Genomic DNA, 22874 nt, shown 5'->3' with positions numbered 1-22874 from the left:
ATGCAGGGTACCTGGTAAACACCAGGTAAATCCAGAGGTTGCAGCTGGTCTTTGAGGGGGTGGATAAGGGCTACTAGCTTTTTGTGTGGTTTATGTGGTCACAATATTGTGCTTCTTTAATATCTTGGCCACCTTTTCTGAGATGCCAGAGATAAAGGGGATAGTGATAATTCGCTGTAATCTATATCTGGGAGGTGGGGAGGGATGGTGTGGGTACAAAGCGTTAAAATTCTTTGTATTTGGTAGGAGGTGTAGCCATTGGCCAAAAAATTTATGTGGGGGAGTCTTGTGTTGAGTGCACTGTTATCTGAGCAAATTAATTTTGCCCAGTGGACTAAGATTTTTATAGTCTGGGCAAAATTAATTTGAAAATCCTGAATGAAATGTGGAGAATCCAAGGAAAGTTTAATGGCCTTCTTTAACCTTGCCCAATTTTTTTTTTTTTTTTTTTTTTTAATATATAATCAAAATTAACCACATTATACAAAGAAACCTGGAAATATACTAATAAATCTGGGATAAAAAAATATTAATATCAGATTTCTGGTTATACATAAACTTTGCACTAAAATATTAATGATATTCAGGGCATTGTGCAAGATTTAAAAAAGGAATATGCAGCTGTCTGCAGATGATGCAATTCTAGCAATAGTTTGGCAGTGTGATATTACAAGGTTTACAATTTGGAAAGCATGGATGAAATGCTGTATGTTACAAGTAGCTAAGAGAAAACACTGAAAGAATTGTGATGACAACACAACAGATTATCACAATCGAAAACACAAGCAGAAATTAAGTAATATTTCTGCTGCACCAGGCTTTATTCAGATGACCACATATGCACTACTCTGCAAATTTGTTGTTCATCTGGTTTTCAGACCAATGAGAGAGGTATGATAGGTACCTCTCATTAGCTGTAGGCTTTCAGCAATGAGTTTTCGCACTCCAAGGAAATATCCATATGTAGTAATAATAATAATAAAAGCAAGATAGGAAAGTGTAGAACATAAAATCAGCTTATGAAAAGTCAATTAGATTTAAAAGGCCAAGAAAAATCAAAGGTTTTTTTTTTATGTGGCAAGAAAAAAAAAAAAAAAAAGACCATGACTTTAGTGAATGTGGAAAGTAACAGTGTCAGATGCTTTAGAAATGGTCGAGTTGTTAAGTGATCCCTTTTTTACTTAGTTACACCTAATGCAGACAATTAGCTATATGGGTTAAGGTGGAACTAGATGAATGGATAGAGGTGGATGAGTCATATTTCAGCTATTACAAGAATAACATTAACCTCTGACTTAGTCATTCAACTTCAGTATCTACATGAACATAATCTGTAATGAGTGAAGTAGGACAAGATAATTCCATTATGTTCTAGAGCAGTGTTTCTCAACCTGTGTTCTGCGACGATGGGACAGGTGGTCTGCAGGCAGACTTATATTAATTAAATAATTATATATTTTTTAATTATCCAAAAGAACAAATTAAAATTGAATAAGTAAAAATTATTGAAATCAAATGGAGACTTAAAAAAACCAACAAAGAGAGTCAGAATGTTCAAAGGCAGAAGCAATAAAACTACAGTGGTATCTCGCTAATCCGAACCTCTTTTGTCTGAACCCTCCAGTAATCCGAACTGCGGTTTGAAAGAAAAAAAAAGTTTTATTTATTACATGTTATTATTTTGTGTACTATTATTTTTATTTAATAATTATTATTTTAACTATTTATTTTTATTATTATTACAGTAATATTTTTTCATATTGTCGATTGTACGGTTATACTGTAGGCCTATTTTGATTTATTGTGTGTTCACCTTTGCTTGGGAAGCCGTCGAACCTGAAGCAATTCGAGCATCATGGAAAAAACTGTGGCCTTCTGGAATTTACTAAGATAACTATGGGATACACCAAAATAAAAGAGGAAATTCAAAATGTGCATAATTTGGTTAAAAATATAAATCCAGATGTTGAAATTTCACCAACAGATGTTACGAAATGCATTACAGGTAGAACCGAAAGTGAATTCGAAATCAAATCAGATGCTGAAATTATAAATATGACGATACAGAATGAATTAGAAGACGATGATGACGATAAAGAACTTGAAGGAAAAAAAGTAAAACATGAAGAGGCAGTTGACAGTTTTAACATGTGAATGGCCTAAGCCGAATGATACGCCATTCCATAAAATTTTATTGCTAATGCAGACTCCAAGAAGCATTCAAAAAAAGTTTAGCTTCTAAGAAGCAAAAGAAAATCAGTGATTTTTTTTACAAAGAAATAAAAAACTTTTTTTGTGTTATTTTGAGAAACTTATTTTTGTGTTGTACAAGAAAGTGATATTTTTTATGCAAATTAAGTTATGTATAGAACTATGCAAATTTATTAAATCAGAATCCTCAACAATACAGGTACATATAAACTAAATTTTTTACCAAAATATACGTGTGTACTGTATTATTTTTTAAGTTTTACATTACAGTAGATTTTTTTCTATCAGTTACATCATTTATTTGCAGAATTAAATTGACATATCATTAGAATCTGATAATTTTTGTCTTAAAACGCTAGTTATTGTTGTCTCTTGGAGGAAAAAACGCTAATCCGAACGAGCATGGTTTTTATTAGTTTGGATTAGCGAGATACCACTGTATATTGTTATTCACTTCACCCCTCTTTTATTATTTGTCATTCTGCTGCTAAATTTGTAGCAGCAGAATGAAGAATAATAAAAGAGGGTGAAGTGAAACAACAATATAGTTTTATAGCTTCCTCCTTCCCTTGCTGTTTTGTCAGATTTGAAGTGAACATGTGTTATTCACATTTCAACCAATTGCTTGTTGTTTATTGATTTTTATTATTGAAGGTTTCCCTCCTTCAACCAAGGCTCAGTATATCTTCAGAAGTGCTAAGTGATACTTGGACAAAGTGTATTGTGAATTAAGTATTTATATATTTTTCGGAAACATTTTTTAATAATGGAAAAGTGGCTTAGAACTAGGACTTTGAAAAGAAGAGCAAATGAAACAGGTGATGCTAAACCTAATTGTGATACATGTGTTGTAACGGCGAGTAAATCTGATACTATTAAAGTAGAAGAAACAAGCAGTTCAAAGAAAAAATCCAGTAAGAAACATAACAGTTCATATTTGAAATTCAGGTTTTTATTTATTTATTATTTTTTTTTTTTTATGTTGGACCCATATACAGGAGGTTGGCTGGTTCAACCTATAGTACATTAGTACCGTATATGGGTGGTGGGTTGTGAAAGGAGAAACTTGTTTACATTAGATTTGAATGCCTGTATGTTGTATTTCTTAGGAAATACGTCTGGGGGAAGACTGTTCCACAATACTGCAGTAGCAGGGATGAATGAGAAGGAAAAGAAATTTGTTCTGTGGGTTTCGAGGTGTACTATGAAAGGATGTTGGGCGGCAGCTGTACATGTTCCAATGGACTAAGTACAGGGTGGGGGAATTATTGATGCTGTTTCAGATGAACATTTCCCATGAAAATATTTATAGAATATACAGATTGCAAAGACCAGGCGTCTATGTGAAAGTGGGGGGAATGAGATGGTGAGGGATGGGTCATTTATTAATCTAATTGCTCTCCTCTGTATTGAGTCTAGCATTTTGGAGCCCCACTTCAGATGTGAGAGCAGTATTCAAGAGCTGGGCAGATTTGTGACTTGTATAGTGTTAACAGCTGTTTAGAGGTGAAGCAGCGTCTTGAGCGAAAGAGGAAGCCTAGTTTTTTGGAAGCTGAGGATGCAATGGTTGTGATGTGTTTATGCCAGGAGAGGCTTGATGTCAAGGTAATTCCGAGAAGAGAAATTTCATCTTGTCTGAGAATTTGAGTGTTATCAAAAACAATGCTGGGGGAAAATGGTTCTTTTTTGCGAGAAATAAGACAGAACTGGGTTTTACTAGCATCGATGTTGACGAGGTTATCTGAGCCTCACTGGCGGATGGCTTGGAGGTCAGAATTAACGGCAGTGGTGGTTGATGTTCTGTGGGTTGAGGTGAGTTGTGTAGAGTAGAGTTTGTCAAATGAAAGGGAGGAATGTAATGTGCTGTCAACTGCAAAACTGTGTATTGGGTTAGAGGTCAATTGAAGTAGGTCATTGATATATAGAAGGAAGAGGGCCGGTGAGAGAACTGAGCCTTGTGGGACTCCAGCATTTGTTGGATGGTGAGAGGATAGGGAGCTATCTACCATCACACATAGTGAGCGTCCAGACAGAAAGCTGGCAATCCATCTGCAGAAGTCCTGAGGCAGTCCAAATGATGAGAGTTTGCTTAGTAAGCCTTTGTGCCAGACTCGGTCAAAGGCTTTAGAGATATCAAGTGCAACTACTTGGGATTCACCGAATTTCTCCATGGCATTTGTCCAGTGATGGGTGATGTATGAGAGTAGATCTCCTGTTGAACGGCTTTGATGGAATCTGTACTGGTGGTCGCTTAATAGTCAGGTACCTTCAAGGTAGATTAGGAGTTGAGAGTTGATGATTTTCTCCATTACTTTAGATAAGACTGAAGTGAGTGAGATAGGGCAGTAGTTAGATGGTAGTGATTTGTCACCCTTTTTAGGAATGGGTTGAATATAGGCCAGTTTCCAGGTTTTGGGATATATATATATATACACACACACACACCAGTGGAGTAAGAGAGTGTGTACAGGTGACATAGCATAGGAGTCAGTTCCAATGCACAGACCTTCAAGATAATTGGGGGAATGCCATCAGGACTAGGAGACTTTTTTTGTGTCTAATTTAGACAACAGGTTTATGATGTCTTTTTGGCAAAAGGATACAGGTGGCATTGTATGTTGGGCAGTTGGAATGACTGTAGGGCTTTTGCCATTCTCGGTTATGTGTGCATTGGAGGCAAAGTGTGATGCCAGGAGATTAGCTTTTTCTATAGGTAATGTTGCTGTTGAGCCATCTGGGTATGATAGAGATGGGAATGGTGTAGGGCAAAAGTTACGGCAAATTACCTTGGCAAGATACCAAAAAGCATGGCTGCCATTTGGACAGGCTGCAAGCTTCCTGCTTTTGGCCCATTCAAATTCTGTTTTGGAAGTATTGATAATTTTCTTGCATTTGTTTCGGGCTTCAGTATAGGCACTGAATGAGGATGGGGTTCTTGATTTGAGAAAGTTGTGGTATGCCTGATTTTTTGTTTGTACAGCCTTGGCCCATTTTTTGGAGAACCAGGGTTTAGTTAGGTGACGGCAGGTCTGAGTAGTGTGGGGAATATATGTTTTCGTGCCAGTGAGTATCACTTCGGTGATACGCTCAGTGCATGTTTGGACTGGAAGGCCTGAAACAATAGTCTAACCATGGGAATGAAGCCTAGTAGTCTCAGAGCTGTCCCATTTGGCACTGTTATAATGCCAAACTACTCTTGTGTAGGGGTGACTGTGTAGGCGTTGTTGCATGGGGGAGGAGATGAGCACTAAGTTGTGGTCAGAATTGCCCAGGTGGCTCTCTACATTCACTGCATATTTGGAGAGGTCATTAGTAAGGAAGAGATCTAGGGTATTTGGGGGAGTGGTTTGGGTTATTATTCTGGTCGGTTTTTGAACAATTTGTGTGAGGTCATTAGTGACTGCAAATGTTTCAGCATCTCTGCCTGCAGGATCTGTATAACTGGAAGAGGAAAGCCAATTGGTGTTATGGACGTTGAAGACACCCACGAGGATGATTTCGCTGTTGGGAGAGTGGGATTGCAGAAAATCACCTTTTAAGGTGAGGAAATGGAAGAGTTCAGTGATTGGTGGCATCAGGAGAGCGACAGAGACAGCAGATGAATTTGACTGAGTGGGGGGGGGGGGGTATCCTCAGCCAAAGAAGGTCAAAGTTGGGCGATTCTAAGTTGGTTGCTCTCTAACAGGGTATGTCAGAGCAGATATATGAACAGACATCACCCTTGGATCGAAAGGAGTTAAATAGTATACAGTTAGGAAGGTTGAGATAAATAGTGCTGGGGGAAGGAGAAATTTGAGTTTTTGTTAAAAATAGTAGGTGGGGTTTGGTGGAGTGCAAGTGGTAGCGGATGCTATTAAGGTTGGAGTTGAGGCCACGGATGTTGGTGAAGTGCATATGCAAAGTTCTGTTAGGCATGGATTTGACCCCAAGGGTCTTGCACATAGAAAATGTGCAAAATGTGCACACAGTTGGGTCTTGCACATTTCCTATGTGCAAGATCCAACTGTTGTCTTCATTTTGGCGTTTTTCTTCTAGTTGTCTTCGGAATTGGTGTCTTTATTCTCTCTGGGCAATGGTTGAATCAGGTCAAGCAGGTATGCATGACTGGGGGCAAGTGTCCTTTAGCTTGTTGTTTATCGCTGTTATAAATTTGGTTGTGTTTATTGGCGAGTAGCAGGTCACTTTCACAAGACGTGGGAAGTTCGTTCCGTCCTTTCTTTTGTTAATGGGTCTGATACGATGGCATTTGATGATATTTCTGGGATCGAAATTGCATTCTCCTGCAAGTTTTCCGACGTCTTCTTTTAAGGATGTATCGTTTTCCGTCGGAAAGTTCAGGATAACACCGTTAAGTTTCCTATTTTCGGCCTCAAGTGACTCGTGTACAGATGATATGATTAGTTCACGAAGTTCGTTAGCGGGCACAGGCGCACTTGCGGTCAGGTGCTGGTCGTTGAGTGTCTTGAGCTTTGTTTCCAACTTTCCGATTTTGGAGAAGGTATCGATCACGGTATTAAGCTGTTGCTCGAGATTATTGACTCTTTTGCCTAGGTTTAGTATTTGTTTTACGGAAGGCAGGCACGTTGAAGGGTGGGTTTAGATCGGTAAAAAGTCTGTGCACAGATTCATTTATTTTTGCACAGGAAATATGTAGTAGCCAGTTGCAATAGAAATCGCACAATATACCTTTTTTTCCTTTCTTTGACTTCGGTTTCACTGCTGCGGCACTTCATAATATCATTCGGTTTGTTAGTGATTGATGACGCTATGCTGACGGGACTCGAGATAGTCTTCCGTTGCTGGCCGCCATCTTTACTACGCACGGTAGGCATAGAACTTTCATGGGGCTGTTTTTTAGTTGTAAAATATAGCAGATTTAATGGACTATGGGTACTTACGAGTTGTACTGTAGTAATCGGCTGCTTTATACCTTCTGTTACTTTTCCATTTGCTGCTTATTTTGCACAGAAAACACAATTACGATAAAATGCGGGAGCACAAGTTTAACATTACTTATTCACAGGCACCACCTATGTTAGCTATGTTTACTTGGTGTGGAGATGAAAGTGAACAGAAACCTCAATGTGTTTTGTTATGAAGTGTTGTCGAACGAGTGCATGAAACCTGCAAAATTCCAACGACATTTAGAAACTAAACATTGTGATGTGAAAAATAAGCCAATTGAATTTTTTCAGTGATGCTTAGGGACATTAAATCATGGAAAAGATACAGTTTTGGCCATGGGTTCCATTAATAGCAAGGCACTGGAGCATCTATCTCTTACGTTTGCACATAGTGAAAACAAGGAAACCTCATTCTATCAGTGAAAATTTGCTACCTCCAGCTATAAAAGATGTGGTAAAAACTATGTTTGGCAACAAGTTACTAAAAGATGTTGATTTGATTCCTCTTTCAAATGACACTGTCAGTTGCAGAATTAACGATATAGCAGCTGGTATGGTAAGAAGTGAATTGAATAAATTTATATGGAATAAGAGAGATATTAGTCAAAACACTAAATTAGCTGTATACAAGACAGTGTTCAAACCGATTTTAACTTATGGATCTGAGAGCTGGGTAAGAAGTAAAACAATTGACCAAAGACTAGACACTGCAGATATGCGAGTCCTGAGAAAGATTAGATGCATGAACAGATGGCATCAGTGGCAATATCACTAAAAATGAGGATATTAGGAAAGAACTTGACATTGTCAGCATCTAGGAATGCATTAGCAGAGTTAATCTCAGGTGGTATGGTCACTTAAACAGAACGGGAAAGGAAAGATTAGCAAAAGTGTTCTCTGCCAGGTTGACAGGAAAAAAGACCCAGAGGAAGACCAAGATATAGGTGGATTGTTTTTTTTTATATAACGAAACCTGTGGTGAATTCATCACTAAAAACACACGTACTAACCACAGTAATGACTATTTAATTCATAAATATTTCATCCCAAGTATCTTGGGACATCATCAGTACAGTAGTTCAAACAATACTAGAAATAACGTACAGTTAGGGTGCATGATTACAATGGAATCTCAATATGCGTACAGTAACGTGTTATAGAAGTAAATTAAATATAACTAAAAAAAAATAAAATATATATATATATAAAAAGATTATTTTACACAATTTTGTATGACAATTTCCCATACTTTAGAAATAGTAAGAACATCGTTGCGGTTTAAATTTGGTCTGTGTAATAGGGCTTCGGCACTTTCTTTATATAAACGTTCATATTTATATAAAGATCTGTGTAAAAGTTTCGACTTCTCCCAATGGATCCTATGGTTTGGATTTTCAACTCCATGTTGGGAGAGACCAGATTTCTGCGGTTTGAAAAGATGAATGTGGTCTTGATGTTCTGAGATGCGTTTCTGAACAGACCTACATGTCTGACCAAAGACAGACAATTTGCAGGAGCATGGGATCTCATAAATGCCAGGTAACATCAGAGGCGAGAGTTTGTCCTTAGGAGAAGGTAACAAGTTACAGATTTGGTTGATAGGTATGTAAGCGGTGGCAAAATTGTATTTCTTCATAATTTTTGAAAGACGTTTGGAGATGCCTTTGACCTAAGGTATGGGAATCCTATGGATTTCTTGTATGGGTTGAGGTGTGAGAAGGTGACTGATGATTTTTTTTGAGTTGTTTTAAGATTATATCCATTTGGTATAGCTGTATTTTTGATTACTTCTAATTCTTGGTTTAGAGAATCTTCAGAGGAGCAGAATTTGTGTGCTCTGGAAATTAGTGATTTAATAATGTCAAATTTCTGAGATGAATGATGAGCAGAAGAATTGTGACTGTAGCAACTTGAAAATGTAGGCTTGCAATAAACAGACGTGGCGATGGAACCGTCTTCTTTTCTTTGAATGTGTAAATCCAGAAAGGATTTACACATTCAATATATATACTCAATATATAGATACCCCGTGGAGATTCTTTTTCTAGCTTAAAGTTGATGCGAGGATGAAGAAGGTTTATTTTATCTAGAAACAGTTGTAATTCCTGTTCGGGATGATTCCAGACTGCAAATACGTTGTCGACATATCGTAACCAAATTTTTGGTTTGCGTTCAAAAGCGAGTATTTTTTCTTCAAAGTTTGTTAAGTTTGGTGATAAAGGAGATCCCATTGCTGTTCCTTCTTGTTTGTAAGTTCCACAGAGTTTCATGCAAAAATAAAAGACATTCAACTGTTAAAAACTGATTTGTTAATTCAACATTGTCTCTCTCCCTCTTCACGAACATTCCCCACAAAGAAACAGTAGAATTATTAACTCAAAAATTTCCTTCTGATATAGTTGAATTATTCAAATTTCATATTACATCTGGTTACTTCACCTGGAAAGATCAAACTTGCAAACAAGAAGAAGTAACAGCAATGGGATCTCCTTTATCACCAAACTTAGCAAACCTGTTTCTAGAACATCTTGAAGAAAAAATATTCACTTTTGAACCCAAACCAAAAATTTGTTTACGATATGTTGACTATGTATTTGTAGTCTGGGATCATCCCGAACAGGAATTACAACTGTTTCTAGATAAAATAAACCTTCTTCATCCTCGCATCAACTTTACTCTAGAAAAAGAATCTCCACAGGGTATCTCCTTTCTCGATTTACACATTCAAAGAAAAGAAGACTGTTCCATCACCATGTCTGTCTATCGCAAGCCTACATTTTTAGGTCGCTACATTCACAATTCTTCTGCTCATCATTCATCTCAGAAATTTGGCATCGTTAAATCACTAGTTTCCAAAGCATACAAATTCTGCTCCTCTGAAGATTCTCTAAACCAAGAACTAGAAATAATCCAAAATACAGCTATACTAAATGGATATAATGTTAAAACAACTCAAAAAATCATCAGAAGAAGTCCATAGGATTCCCATACCTTACGTCAAAGGCATCTCCGAACGTCTTTCAAAAATTATGAAGAAATACAATTTTGCCACTGCTTACAAACCTATCAACCAAATCTGTAACTTGTTACCTTCTCCTAAGGACAAACTCTCACCTCTGATGTTACCTGGCGTTTATGAGATCCCATGCTTTATTGTCTTACTTTGGTCAGACAGGTAGGTCTGTTCAGAAATGCATCTCAGAACATCAAGACCACATTCGTCTTTTCAAACCACAGAAATCTGGTCTCTCCCAACACGGAGTTGAAAATCCAAACCATAGGATCCATTGAGAGAAGTCGAAACTTTTACACAGATCTTTATATAAATATGAATGTTTATATAAAGAAAGTGCTGAAGCCCTACTACACAGACTAAATTTAAACCGCAACGATGTTCTTACTATTCCTGAAGTATGGGAAATTGTCATACAAAATTGTGTAAAATAATCTTTATATATATATATATTTTTTTTTTTTCCAGTTATTTAATTTACTTCTATAACACGTTGGATGCCCTCTCACAATGAGTGTTTGGACTCCTTGGAGGTGTTACATAATAATAATAATATTGAATTTACACTTTAAAATGTGCTGACCAGTAATATTAGGAAGAGATTGTATTTCATCTTTCATTATACAGTAATACTAAATTGCTCTGCATTATAATATTAATGATCAACAATTCATCAGTGGTGATGTGTTTTTCATTCTTTAAATAATTACTTTTTTTGGGGGGGGGGGGGGGATAAATATATGATTTCATATAATAAGATAAAGCAGATATACAGTAGGCGTAAGCGCTTACTAATGCACAAGCATGAGTAGGTAAAATAAGAACATTAGTTTCTATCTGTGAATGCCATTACTTTCTTTTCTTTTTTTTTTTTTTGATGATATTTCTGAAAGAGAAAATCTTCCCTGAGTAGATAGTCATTCAGATTTTATTTTTCAATACAAGTTCTTATCTGCTAAGGCAGATAAAATACAATTTTTAATCTGACTTCACAAAATCCACACACCTCAATATGTCAAATAAAATGAAAAATGAACAGAATAATATGGAGAATTACTTACTTTTATTATGTCAACTCTTGGTTCAGAATAACTTTGGGTATAATTATATAAGTAAAAAAGTGATTTTTGAATGTAAAATTTTCTTGATATATACCTCTGAAGAGATTCTAGGATTTGTGCTTCTGATGCACTCCCTGTGACCTATGATATAAAAGGCAGCCATATTTACAATTAAATAAGTATACATTTTGTTTGTAAAAACTATCTTAAAAAATAATCATACTGAAAGTCTTGAAAGGTAACTGTGGCATAACAATCAAATAACAAAAACAACATGATAACTATGGTAATAAATTTTAATGAAAATCGCATATTTCATACTGAAATGAACAGTACATAGTATGTGGAAACAACAGCAATTCAAAGAATAAGAATACAAGTTATTCCATAACTTGTATTCTTTCTGTAACAGTTATTCCATACTATAGAAATAATGTTAAAAAACTATTTTTGATATTTACATAAAATGAGGATCCCCCAAACTTTTAAGAGAGAGAGAGACAATCGATCATTCTGATTCAAGTTAGGTCAGTGTAAAAGGGCTTCAAAACTTTTCTTGGAAAAGGTCTTCATATTTAAAACTGCTTCTATAAAGAAGATGAGCTTTGTCCAAAATATACTGTGTTCAGTATTAATACTGTGCTGTGCCAGACAGACTTTTTGAGATTTTAAGCATTCAACATAGTACTGATGTTCATTAACCAACCAAATGGCTAGACATAAAATATATCAAACATATAAGCTTTGTATCCATATTACTTCTAGGATATCCAAATGTTATATTAACTTTATTGGACACTTCACACCCATGTACTTATCGATGTGTAAACACGTCAATACCAGTTCAGTGGTTAATTCTTTTTTTTCCACAGAATGGCCTGTCTGCCTAAAGTATTCATTACAAGGTTTAATGGAACAAATACAACACATACAAATAATTAAATAACATATTTAATCAATCCTATATTTCATCTCATTCACAGAGACACTGGAAAAGAATATTAAAACTGAAAAACCAAAACTGCACAAAACAATAAGTGGTAAAGAATAGACTGACAAGCTAAAGTCCTATGAGGAGCACCTTCCATGGGTACTGTTGGCTAACCTTGGCTGGTGGGGGAAGGCCTAAAAATTAGTTTTTACAAATCTTGGGATGTTTAATTTAAAAAAAAAAAAGTCGTACTTAAGATTAGGATTTTTTTTTTTTTTAATCTGCTCATGATTCTAAAAAAATTCATGATTCACAAATTTGTATTTGCTATAGTGAAGCATAGTAGTTTTTTTCCCCTCATTTGATTCTGTGCAAGGTATCCACAAGGTATGGTCAGCTAGACCACACTTATGCTGACAGATTTATTTCCCCATGTTCTTCTATGCAGATGTTTGCATATCTCCCAGTTTAACAATAATATGATAAGTTGTAAGAACAAAGAAATTTGTGAACACTTGGAAAAGAGAGAGATGGAGAAGGTAGAGGGTCTATGGGAAAGTGGATGAGGGCAGCCAGTACAGATGAGGTTTGAATGCAATGCAAAATTCTAGCTAATTTTTGGAAAAATTAGCTAGAATTTTCAGTCTATTCTTTTCCACTTACTTTGTGTTTTTTCCAATTTTAATATTGTTTCCCTGGGATATTTAATACGGTCATACTTAAGATTATGATTTTTTTTTTTTTAATCTGCTCGTGATTCTAAAAAAGTCTCACAAATTTGTATTTGCTATAGTGAAGCACAGTAGTTTTTTTTTCCCCATTTGATTATGTGCAAGGTATCCACAAGGTATGAGAGTGTCACTGAGATGAAATATAGGATTGATTAAATGTTATTTAATCAATCCTATTTGCTCCATTAAACCTTATAATGAATATTATATTGCTATAGTCAGCATGTTGAGATAATGTGAGGAAAAATTAATTTGTTGATCTTTTCAAGATTGTAATCATTGGACAAGAAGGTCTGGTGAATAAAGCAGAGTTCAGTTGCAAGTTCACAATGGGTACAACAGAGACCAGAGGCTCTATTAACAAGGGTTTTGATAATCATATTTTTGAGGGGTGGGTGATGATGGGAAAGACTATGTATCTACCTGAGCAGATGGGTGAATTTTCTGTAAACTGAGAAAGAAAGCATGTCATTGGGAAGATATCATTACAGTATCTAGAAAAGACAGGTTATTACTATTTTATTTTTCTATAATAAACAGGATTCTGGGGTGCTGGCTGTTAAGATGGAAAAGGAAGGAGTAATGTATCTGACTGATGTGGGCAATCTCTGTTCTATCCAGTTCACTGAGCAGTGAATACTTCAACTAGTCTTCTGCAGCTGTTACCAATCTACCATTTTCATCCACTAACACCATCCTGCCATAATCATTCTTTATTCTACTTGCCACATATTAAAGAAGTCTCACTAGGATTTTTCTTGCCTGATTACTGAATTTCTACTCATACTGCCTTTCAGCTGTTCCTATCAGCCAAGACCTAATTATTACCCTTCATTATGTGCTACCTCCATAAAACTTTAAAACTTTCGTTTTCCAGAATGCATGCTTACTCTCATTCATCCATCTTACCTGTACCTTATTTAGTCTTTTTTGCCTATAGGTCAGACATTGTAGCTAAATATCTCTTCATCAGTTCTCAAGCAGCAACCATCTCCTTTTCATCCAACTCCACTTTCCATGCTACATCTCTCAGCTGTTTCTCTCTTAAGTTTTTTTTATAATCACCAGCCTTGCAGTGCCCACACATCCTTCGTCAAAGAAGTTCTCATATGACTGGCTCCAACCGAGGTGATCACCTTAGGGTCACTCACCAACTGGAAGAAGATTAGATACCCCATTAACAATTGCATCCTCTAATGATATTATCAGATCAAAAACTCTCGACCCTCGTGTGCCCTGCATTACATATTGCTTAAGATAATAATAATTATTATTATTATTACTACATAACAACTCCAGGGAATCCAAAGACTCATCGAGGGAGGGTGCCTACTCTACAACTCTCCGTTTCCACCACTCCACCAGCTGCAACTACCTTCATCATCTTCACCAACGCCATCTATCACCAACCACCACCACTAGTATTTTCACAAACAAACATCCATGCCCACAGCGGGATTCAAGCCCACAGCCTTTTGGATGGATAGCAGATATGCTCTCCAGCCAAAATTATCCCTCAAGAAATTCATTTTCTTTCCCAGATGCCAAGTCCTTCCCTGGTGTTATGCAAAGATCAAACTAAATATCTGAGAAAAACTAAATACCAAACTGAGAAATAGTCAATGCCACTATTTCTTCCTTAATTCTCAAGGCCCTGTCTATGCTCTAGGCTCTAGTCAATCTGCCATCTTGCAACAGATGATGTAGCTATATAATGCCTATGCAATAGTGATTTGCAGTCCTATGAGAAGAAGCACAATGAAAATATCTGTTTACATGATCTAGAGATCCCACCCCCACCCACAAATGATGCATTTTTACATGCAATGTACTGTCACTTCCCATGCCTCCAAAATACCCTTACACATGAACTCTTGAAACAATTTTAATTCTTTCTGTAACAATCGAATGGAGTGTTGTTGTATCTTATTCTTGTAATTTATGCTCTAATATGCTAGTTTGAATCCAGTAAAATATTACTAACTCGCCAATGAATTAGAAACTTATCTAATACCATGTTGGACCCCCTTTAGCACGAATTACAGCACATATGCAGTTTGGCATATATTCCACAAGGTGTTGGATTGCATCTACATCCACAATATACCAGGCGTTCACCACAGTTCTTAAACTGACTCAGATTTGATGGAAGAGGGCTTTGCTCCTGGAGGTTTTTTCCAACATGTCCCATACATTCTCAGTAGGGTTCAGATCAGGGCTTTGTGGTGGCCAGAGAAGATGATAGAAGTTGCTGTCATGCTTGGTGAATCACTGCTGAACAATTCTTGTGTGATGGACAGTAGCATCATCCATGAAACAAATGTCACCTGCCGGATAAAAAGTTAACATTGCAGGATGAACCTGATCAGCAACAATGTTCAGATATTCCTTGGTGGACACCTGACCTTTCACGAATATCAGGGGACCCATTTCATACCAAAAGAACATGCCCCACATCATGACACCATCTCCAGAACCTTGAGTTGTGTTTACAAGGCAAGCTGAGTTCATTGCTTCGTGGGGGGGGTTCCTGTCAAACTCTCTGCATCGTCAGTACAAGATCACAGAATGGCAATTAAACATTAACAGACAATTCTAAAAACCACCACCTAAGTACCATAAACAACAAATTACATGATAATCACAATAATTAACTACTGTGGTTATCGTGTAATTTGCTGTCTATAGTCATGCCACAGGTACCTTTAAAGATCAGACCTAATTACTATATACGATAACTATAAAAGTTCAGTTAATTTCTTAACTTATTAAAATATATATATATATATACACGTAGGCTGTTCAATAAGTAATAAGACTAATTTTACTGTTGCGAAACCACTCATCACAATATTAATTTCTTTGGAATAAAGAAATGTTCACTCATTTGGGACTGAAACGTGTTTGCGCCCTATGGATTCCCAAACTCTTGACACCGGAGCAAATGCAGCATCGAGTGGATGTGTGCATAGAATGGAAAGAAAGACTGGAACAAGAAGGCGACAACTTCTTAAGCTTGTCTGATGCCGATTTTTGCAAACGTATACAAAATTTAATCACAAAAGAGGTTGATAGATGGCGTATATAGGCTGATGTGCCAGAGTGTAATGTCACTAAACACACGCTTGTTTCGGCACACCTACGAGTGATTAAATTTTGTATACGTTTGCAAAAATCAGCATCAGACAAGCTTAAGAAGTTGTCGCCTTCTTGTTCCAGTCTTTCTTTCCATTCTATGCACACATCCACTCGATGCTGCATTTGCTCCGGTGTCAAGAGTTTGGGAATCCATCGGGCACAAACACGTTTCAGTCCCAAATGAGTGAACACTTCCCACAGAAATATTCAGGACAACATGCAGCTGGCATACTGTAATTCTGCGATCCTCCTTGATGATAATCGCTGCTGTGTTGATCGTTGTCTCTGTGATGGGGATTGAAGGTCTTCCCTCACGTTCAAGATCTTCCACATTTTGCCTTCCTTCCTTAAAAGTTTTATGCCAGCAAAAAACACTTGCCCTCAACATTGCTTCATCGTGGAAAGCTTCGTGTATCATGTTAAAAGTGTCCAATGCCGATTTTTGCAAACGCACACAAAATTTAATCGTATAACGCTGTTCCAAGGATGCTTCCATTTCGATGACTGGTTGAGGTTCGTAGAGTCATGTGGCCCTCTTGCACATCAGCCCGTATATGCCATCTATCAACCTGTTTTTAATACAGACAGCAACATTTCTTTATTCCAAAGAAATTAATATTGTGATGAGTGGTTTCGCGACAGTAAAATTAATCTTATTACTTATTGAACAGCCCTCGTATATTTTGAATCGTATAAAGTTAGCTAAGATTAGTTGATTTAAAAAGCACTATCTCCCATAAAGGGAATAGATGCAGACCATCAGATCTGTTTAAGTTAGGATAGTGAAGTAAAGTTTCATATGTTTCTTTATAAAGCCCGTTCTACGAGGAAATGACCTTTATGAAGAACTCCTGTCTTGTTTCAACAAACTCTATGTTTAGTGCTGATAGCATGCTCTGCAAGTCCAGAATGTTCAGACTCATGGTATTTAATATAAGATGTGTGTTCTTCTAGCTGAATAAAAGCAGATCTTCCTGTTTGTCCAAAATAAGATAACCCACAGGCTTCCACCTCTCATAACTGAGAGGTGGAAGATCTGCTTTTATTCAGCTAGAACACACGTCTTATATTTCAAAGAAAACATGTAGTCGTTGATGACCACAATAATGTAGTCATCAATGTTACATGCTAGTGATTATAACTGGAAAATGAATGTGTCGCTCAGAGACTACAAAACTTAATAATACTTAATAACAAAACTTAATACCAACATTGAAGTAATGCAGAAGTCATATTTCCTTATACAAGTAGCCATAAGATGTCACACCTTATTACTAAAATACTCTGGATTAGAGATATGGGTCTCACATCTATGGGTGAACTATAACTCTCTGATCCATCTATTATGGGACAGAGATATTATTTAAGAATTTTAGGCAATTAGTATGTCTAGGAGAGGGGAGAAAAAAAAAAGTAAATTATTTGAGTTTTTTAAACTAGTTCGGAAGGCCAAGAAGTGATTTTTAGAAGCCTTTTTAGTGTTTTCTTTTCTTCTTTTTTTTTTTTCTGGGAATTTGTGAGATCATGATCCACAGGTTTATTAAGTTTTGTAGTCTCTGAGCGACACATTCATTTTCCAGTTATAATCACTAGCATGTAGTCATTGATGACCACAATAATGTAGTCATCAATGTTACATGCTAGTGATTATAACTGGAAAATGAATGTGTCGCTCAGAGACTACAAAACTTAATAAACCTGTGGATCATGATCTCACAAATTCCCAGAAAAAAAAAAAAGAAGAAAAGAAAACACTAAAAAGGCTTCTAAAAATCACTTCTTGGCCTTCCGAACTAGTTTAAAAAACTCAAATAATTTACTTTTTTTTTCTCCCCTCTCCTAGACATACTAATTGCCTAAAATTCTTAAATAATATCTCTGTCCCATAATGGATGGATCAGAGTTATAGTTCACCCATAGATGTGAGACCCATATCTCTAATCCAGAGTATTTTAGTAATAAGGTGTGACATCTTATGGCTACTTGTATAAGGAAATATGACTTCTGCATTACTTCAATGTTGGTATCATCTCTGGGTCTGGCTCCCATGGATGGAACCTCAATAAGGGTTGAAACTGGTCTGGGAAATGGCCCTTCCCATAATAATGCATAGCATCATGTCTGTAAGGATATGTGCTTTGCATTATGGGATATCAAGGCAAGTGATGTGGAGTCATTAGCTTCTACATATGAGTTGCCCAGTCCTGAAAATACTTCCGACGCAAACTTTGTTTGCTTACTCTTGATAAAGGATTAAACCAAGAATATAATTTCTTGGCATTTTTAACTTATTCATAATATTCTAGACTTCAGGAGTTGTAAAATGGCAAAATATACACATCTGGCATTCTCAATTCTCTTCTCTATTTCTTGATGCATGTCATTGTAGCTGTTAATGTTGATTCCAAGATAGCTAAAATTATCCACTTGCTCAAGGATATAATTATTAACCAAGTTGCACTGGTCTTGATAGGTTCTTGAAATTCACATTTATGTAATATACAGTCAGGTAAATGATATATTCACATACATCATTTACCTGACAACACTGAAAATGCAATTTGCAGTTCTGATAACTGAGACAAATAATTGAAGTATAATTACATGGTGTGGTCGGTTAACATGCAAGGGTCAGATAACAAGAGTTGTGTTGAAGGTCGGATATGAATAGTAGATTAATGCATTTAGTATTTTCCTGATTAATGGCAAAATAATAGATACCTTGATTAAATTAGATGCAGTTTGTATAATATCCTGATGAGCATCCCAAAGGATAACAATACTATCAGTATAAAAAAATATGATGCTGTTCCCTTTCATTTATTTCCTCTTTTGTTCATTTAGTTTTCTAATGACTTTTTTTTTTTTCTATGCTAGAGTGAACTGAGTTGGAGACACCCATCTCCTTTGCTGGGTTCCAGATTTTATTTCAAAACTTGATGAATGATCCTAGAGGAAACATAAATCACAAAGGGTGTAGCAATTACAATGTCATATGATATTTATTTTTGTCATATTGCAAAATGTCTCGTTACATCTCATGGTTGCATTTCAATGTATACTACCACATGCATGTTTGTAGTCCACAAATACTAGATATATTCTTTATCAAATTCACATTTTTCTAACAATTGTCAGTATGAAAATATTATCAGTTGTTGACTTTTCCTTTGTAGAAGGTCACACTGATACTCCATGACATTTGAATTACATCAAAGAAGTTGACAATGAAAAGGGTGTAAGTGCAAAAATTTACAAAAAGTTATTTTCTCACTGAAAGAGATGTTCCAACGCCAATAGTATAGAAAATGAGACAAGTTCCCTAGCCAATTTTTTCTAATTGTAATCCTGTCACCAGATCGCACAGGATGCAGTTTATGTAGGTGATCATTTAGTTTTTTGCTTCTCCTGTAAAATTTGGATTTTGGCACTTAGACCCTTTTCATTGTCAACGCTTCAATTCTTTTCCAGATTAGTGTAGACAGTATTTTGTAACAAGTGTCCAACGAGATCTATATCTATCTATCTATCTACACACACACACACACACACACACACACACACACACACACACACACACACACACACACACACACACACACACACAGGGTGGTTCAAAATTCCACGTACAAACTTTGAGGAGAGGTAGAGAACATCAAAATCAACCATATTCACATAGGAAAAGCATGACCAGAAATGCCACTGGAAGGTACTAACAAGGACACAAAGATACAGAAATAACACAAGGCAGAAAGTAGTGTAAAACAATTTATTAGGCGTAACTGAACAGTTCAATAGTATTGGATACATAATATGGTTTCAAATCAGGTGCTCAAAGTTACGACCATTAACAGTGATGCATGCCTGACACTGACGACGCATTGATTGCTGTACATTTTCGAAAATACCTGGAGTTTCTCAGATATTAGCAATACCGATGGAGATTCTTGACAGGAGGTCCATGTCAGAGGTAACAGGCATTTTGTAACATGGCTTTAAGGGTCCCCCCACAGAAAGAAATCAATGCTTGATAAATCAGGTGAGCGTGGGGGGCCATGTGACGGGTCCACCACGCCCAATCCATCGAGCCCCAAAGGACCTGTCCAAATACTGAAGCACAGAATTGCCAAAATGAGCTGGAGTCCCATCATGTTGGAATCACATCTGCTGATGTACAGTCAATGGAACATTTCTCAGTAAATCTGGCAGAACTTCTCCCAGAAAGGTCCGATACTTCTGGGAGTCCAGTTGGGGTGGTAACAGGTATGGACCGACTAAACAGTCAGCGATGATACCTGCCCATACACTGATGGCGAAGCATTGTTGTGTAGCATGTGATCGCACAGCGTGTGGGTTCTCATGGGCCCACGCGAGCATTGTGGTGATTGAAGACCACTTTGCAGGTAAATGAACGCTTCATCCGTGAACAATATACAAGTTGGAAAAACCACTGCGCAAATTCCACACGTCGAGGATAATCTTCGACCATCATTAAGTGGACCCATTGCAGATGAAATGGATGTAAGACCTGAGTGCAAAACGCGCAATACACTGGATCGAGATACTCCTATAGCAGAGGCAACTGCACGTGTACTTGTCTCTATATTATTGTCCATCGCATGCAACATATCCTCTTCCATGGCGGGATTTCGCGTCGATCATGGCCACCCACTATCATGCCTGCAATCCCTGAATGATCCATACTCACACAAATTCTGATGCAGATGCGCAAACATTTGGTGATGCAGTACACGTCTGTTTGGGTACCTTTCACGATACATTTGCACAGCGGCTTGTCCATTACCGTTAGCTAATCCGTAAATGAGATGCATGTCTGCCATCTCAGTGTTTGTAAAACAATGCATGTTTTTCGTACGACGTCGAAAACTTGAATAAGGAAGCTCCAACTGCTCACCTGGAGCGCTGCCAAACAAAGCTATCTATCACTTTCAGGTGGCATTTCCAGTCATGCTTTCCTATGTCAATATGGTTGATATTTTGATGTTCTCTACCTCCCCTCAAAGTTTGTACATGGAATTTTGAACCACCCTATATATATATATATATATATATATATATATATATATAGTCACTGGTTACTATAGAGCAGGGATCTCCAAACTATGGCCCACGGGTCAGATGCAGCCCACCAATTGGACTAATTTTTCAAAAATTTTTCAAAAAAAAAACACGTTACATCTCATTGCATGAGATGTAACGAGACATTTTGCAATATGACATTTGACAGATTTGAAATGCATTAATTAAAATTGTGTTCAAAATATATTCCCGAATAGCAAAAAGTAACCGTAATCCAAGTTACAGTCTTTCTGACTGTAAAAGGTCGGTTAAAATGGACTATCAAAGAAAAAAAATTTAAAAGAATTCAAAACGAAATAAAAAAGTTACATCCGAATGAACTTTATCAACAAAAAAAATTTATGTCGCACGAAATAAGAACACTTATTTCGTGCGACACACGAAATAAGTGTTCTTATTTCGTGTGTCGAAATAAGGAATATGGTTAAAATGAACTAACGAGCAAAAAACTAAATAAAAACAAAATTTCCCGATCTGTATTCATTGACAAAAAACTCGAAGTTATACGAAATTAAAAAAAGTTACATGTAAATTGTTGGTGTATATTCAGTTGAAAAACTAACAGCTAGCAAAAATTTAAACAAATTGTTTCCCGAATGGAAAAAAAATGAATTGGGCTATTTCAAAAAAAAAAAGTATCAGTTCGCACGTAGAAATTGTCGTGATAAGATTTTTTTGGCAATTTTTACAAATTTTTTTTTAAATAAATAAAAAAATTTTATAATTATTTATAAATTTATTCTCTTTTATTGGGTTGGATTGGAAAAAGAAAAGAAAAGTTGATCATGAATGTCGTGTGTTTAAAGAAGAATGGGGCATAAAAGACTTCTTCATACAATCGAACTCAAAGGATAAAGCTGTATGTCTCATTTGTAAACACACTGTTGCTGTGCTGAAAGAATACAATATACGCCGCCACTATGAAATAAAACACGCTTCAGCGTTTCTGCAATTTAGAGAAAAGGAGCATTCAGATAATGAGCGTTCAGATTATGTCATTGTTTGCGTTCTCAGCAAGGCTTATTTACAAAAGAAAACTCAGAAAATGAAGCCTTAACCTTGATAAGCTACAAGGTTGCTTATGTGTTGGCTAAAAAAGGAAAACCATTCATTGATGGCAATATCAAAGAATGTATGTGCCAAGTGGCCAAGTTATGCCCAGAAAAACTTAATATTTTTAAAATAATAAGTCTTCCATCAAATACTATTGCTCATCGGGTCGAAAATATGGGAAATAACATTATCCAGCAAGTCGTAGGCAAAGCACAATGTTTTAGTCGGTATTCTCTCGCGCTGGATGAATCAACTGATGTTTGTAATACCGCGCAACTCATAGTATTTTTACGTGGCATTGACGATGAACTTAATGTCACACAGGAATTAGTGTCACTTTGCAGCATGCATGGTACTACAACAGGAGAAGATATCTTCAAAGAAATTCAAAAAACACTAACAGAATATAATTTGGACTGGAATCGTCTGCAGTGTGTGGCAGTTAATGGAGGAAAAAACATGTCTGGTATAAAAATGGGGTTGGTTGGGCAAATCACAAAAGTTTGTGAGGATGCAGAAATATCAAAACCAATGTTTCTTCACTGTGTTATCCACCAACAATAACTTTGTGGAAAATACTTTGATATGAGCTGTGTCTTGAAACCTGTTATTTTTACGGTAAATTTCATTCGCTCTCATGCACTTAATCATCGCCAGTTTAGGTCTCTTTTCTCAAGGAATGTGATTCTGAGTATGTTGACTTAACATATTATACTGCAGTTCGCTGGCTTA

The 22874-nt window shown here is 36.4% G+C and overlaps 1 protein-coding gene across 1 annotated transcript in view; it reads right to left on the bottom strand.

The window, feature by feature from the left end:
* LOC150101152 (protein zyg-11 homolog B-like) overlaps nucleotides 1–22874 on the bottom strand; it is a 287455-nt gene that overhangs the window by 186653 nt on the left and 77928 nt on the right. Inside the window, exon 4 of the mRNA XM_090401483.1 lies at nucleotides 11190–11330. Within this exon, the coding sequence (XP_090257609.1) occupies nucleotides 11190–11330 (141 nt within the window). The remainder of the gene's footprint in view (nucleotides 1–11189; nucleotides 11331–22874) is intronic.

The sequence above is a fragment of the Typopeltis vanoorti genome, chromosome 12 (genome assembly GCF_054136105.1).
Source record: "Typopeltis vanoorti isolate ZY-2024b chromosome 12, IOZ_Tvanoo_1.0, whole genome shotgun sequence".
In the NCBI taxonomy this organism is placed as follows: domain Eukaryota; kingdom Metazoa; phylum Arthropoda; class Arachnida; order Uropygi; family Thelyphonidae; genus Typopeltis; species Typopeltis vanoorti.
This window is presented reverse-complemented; position numbering and strand designations above follow the sequence as displayed.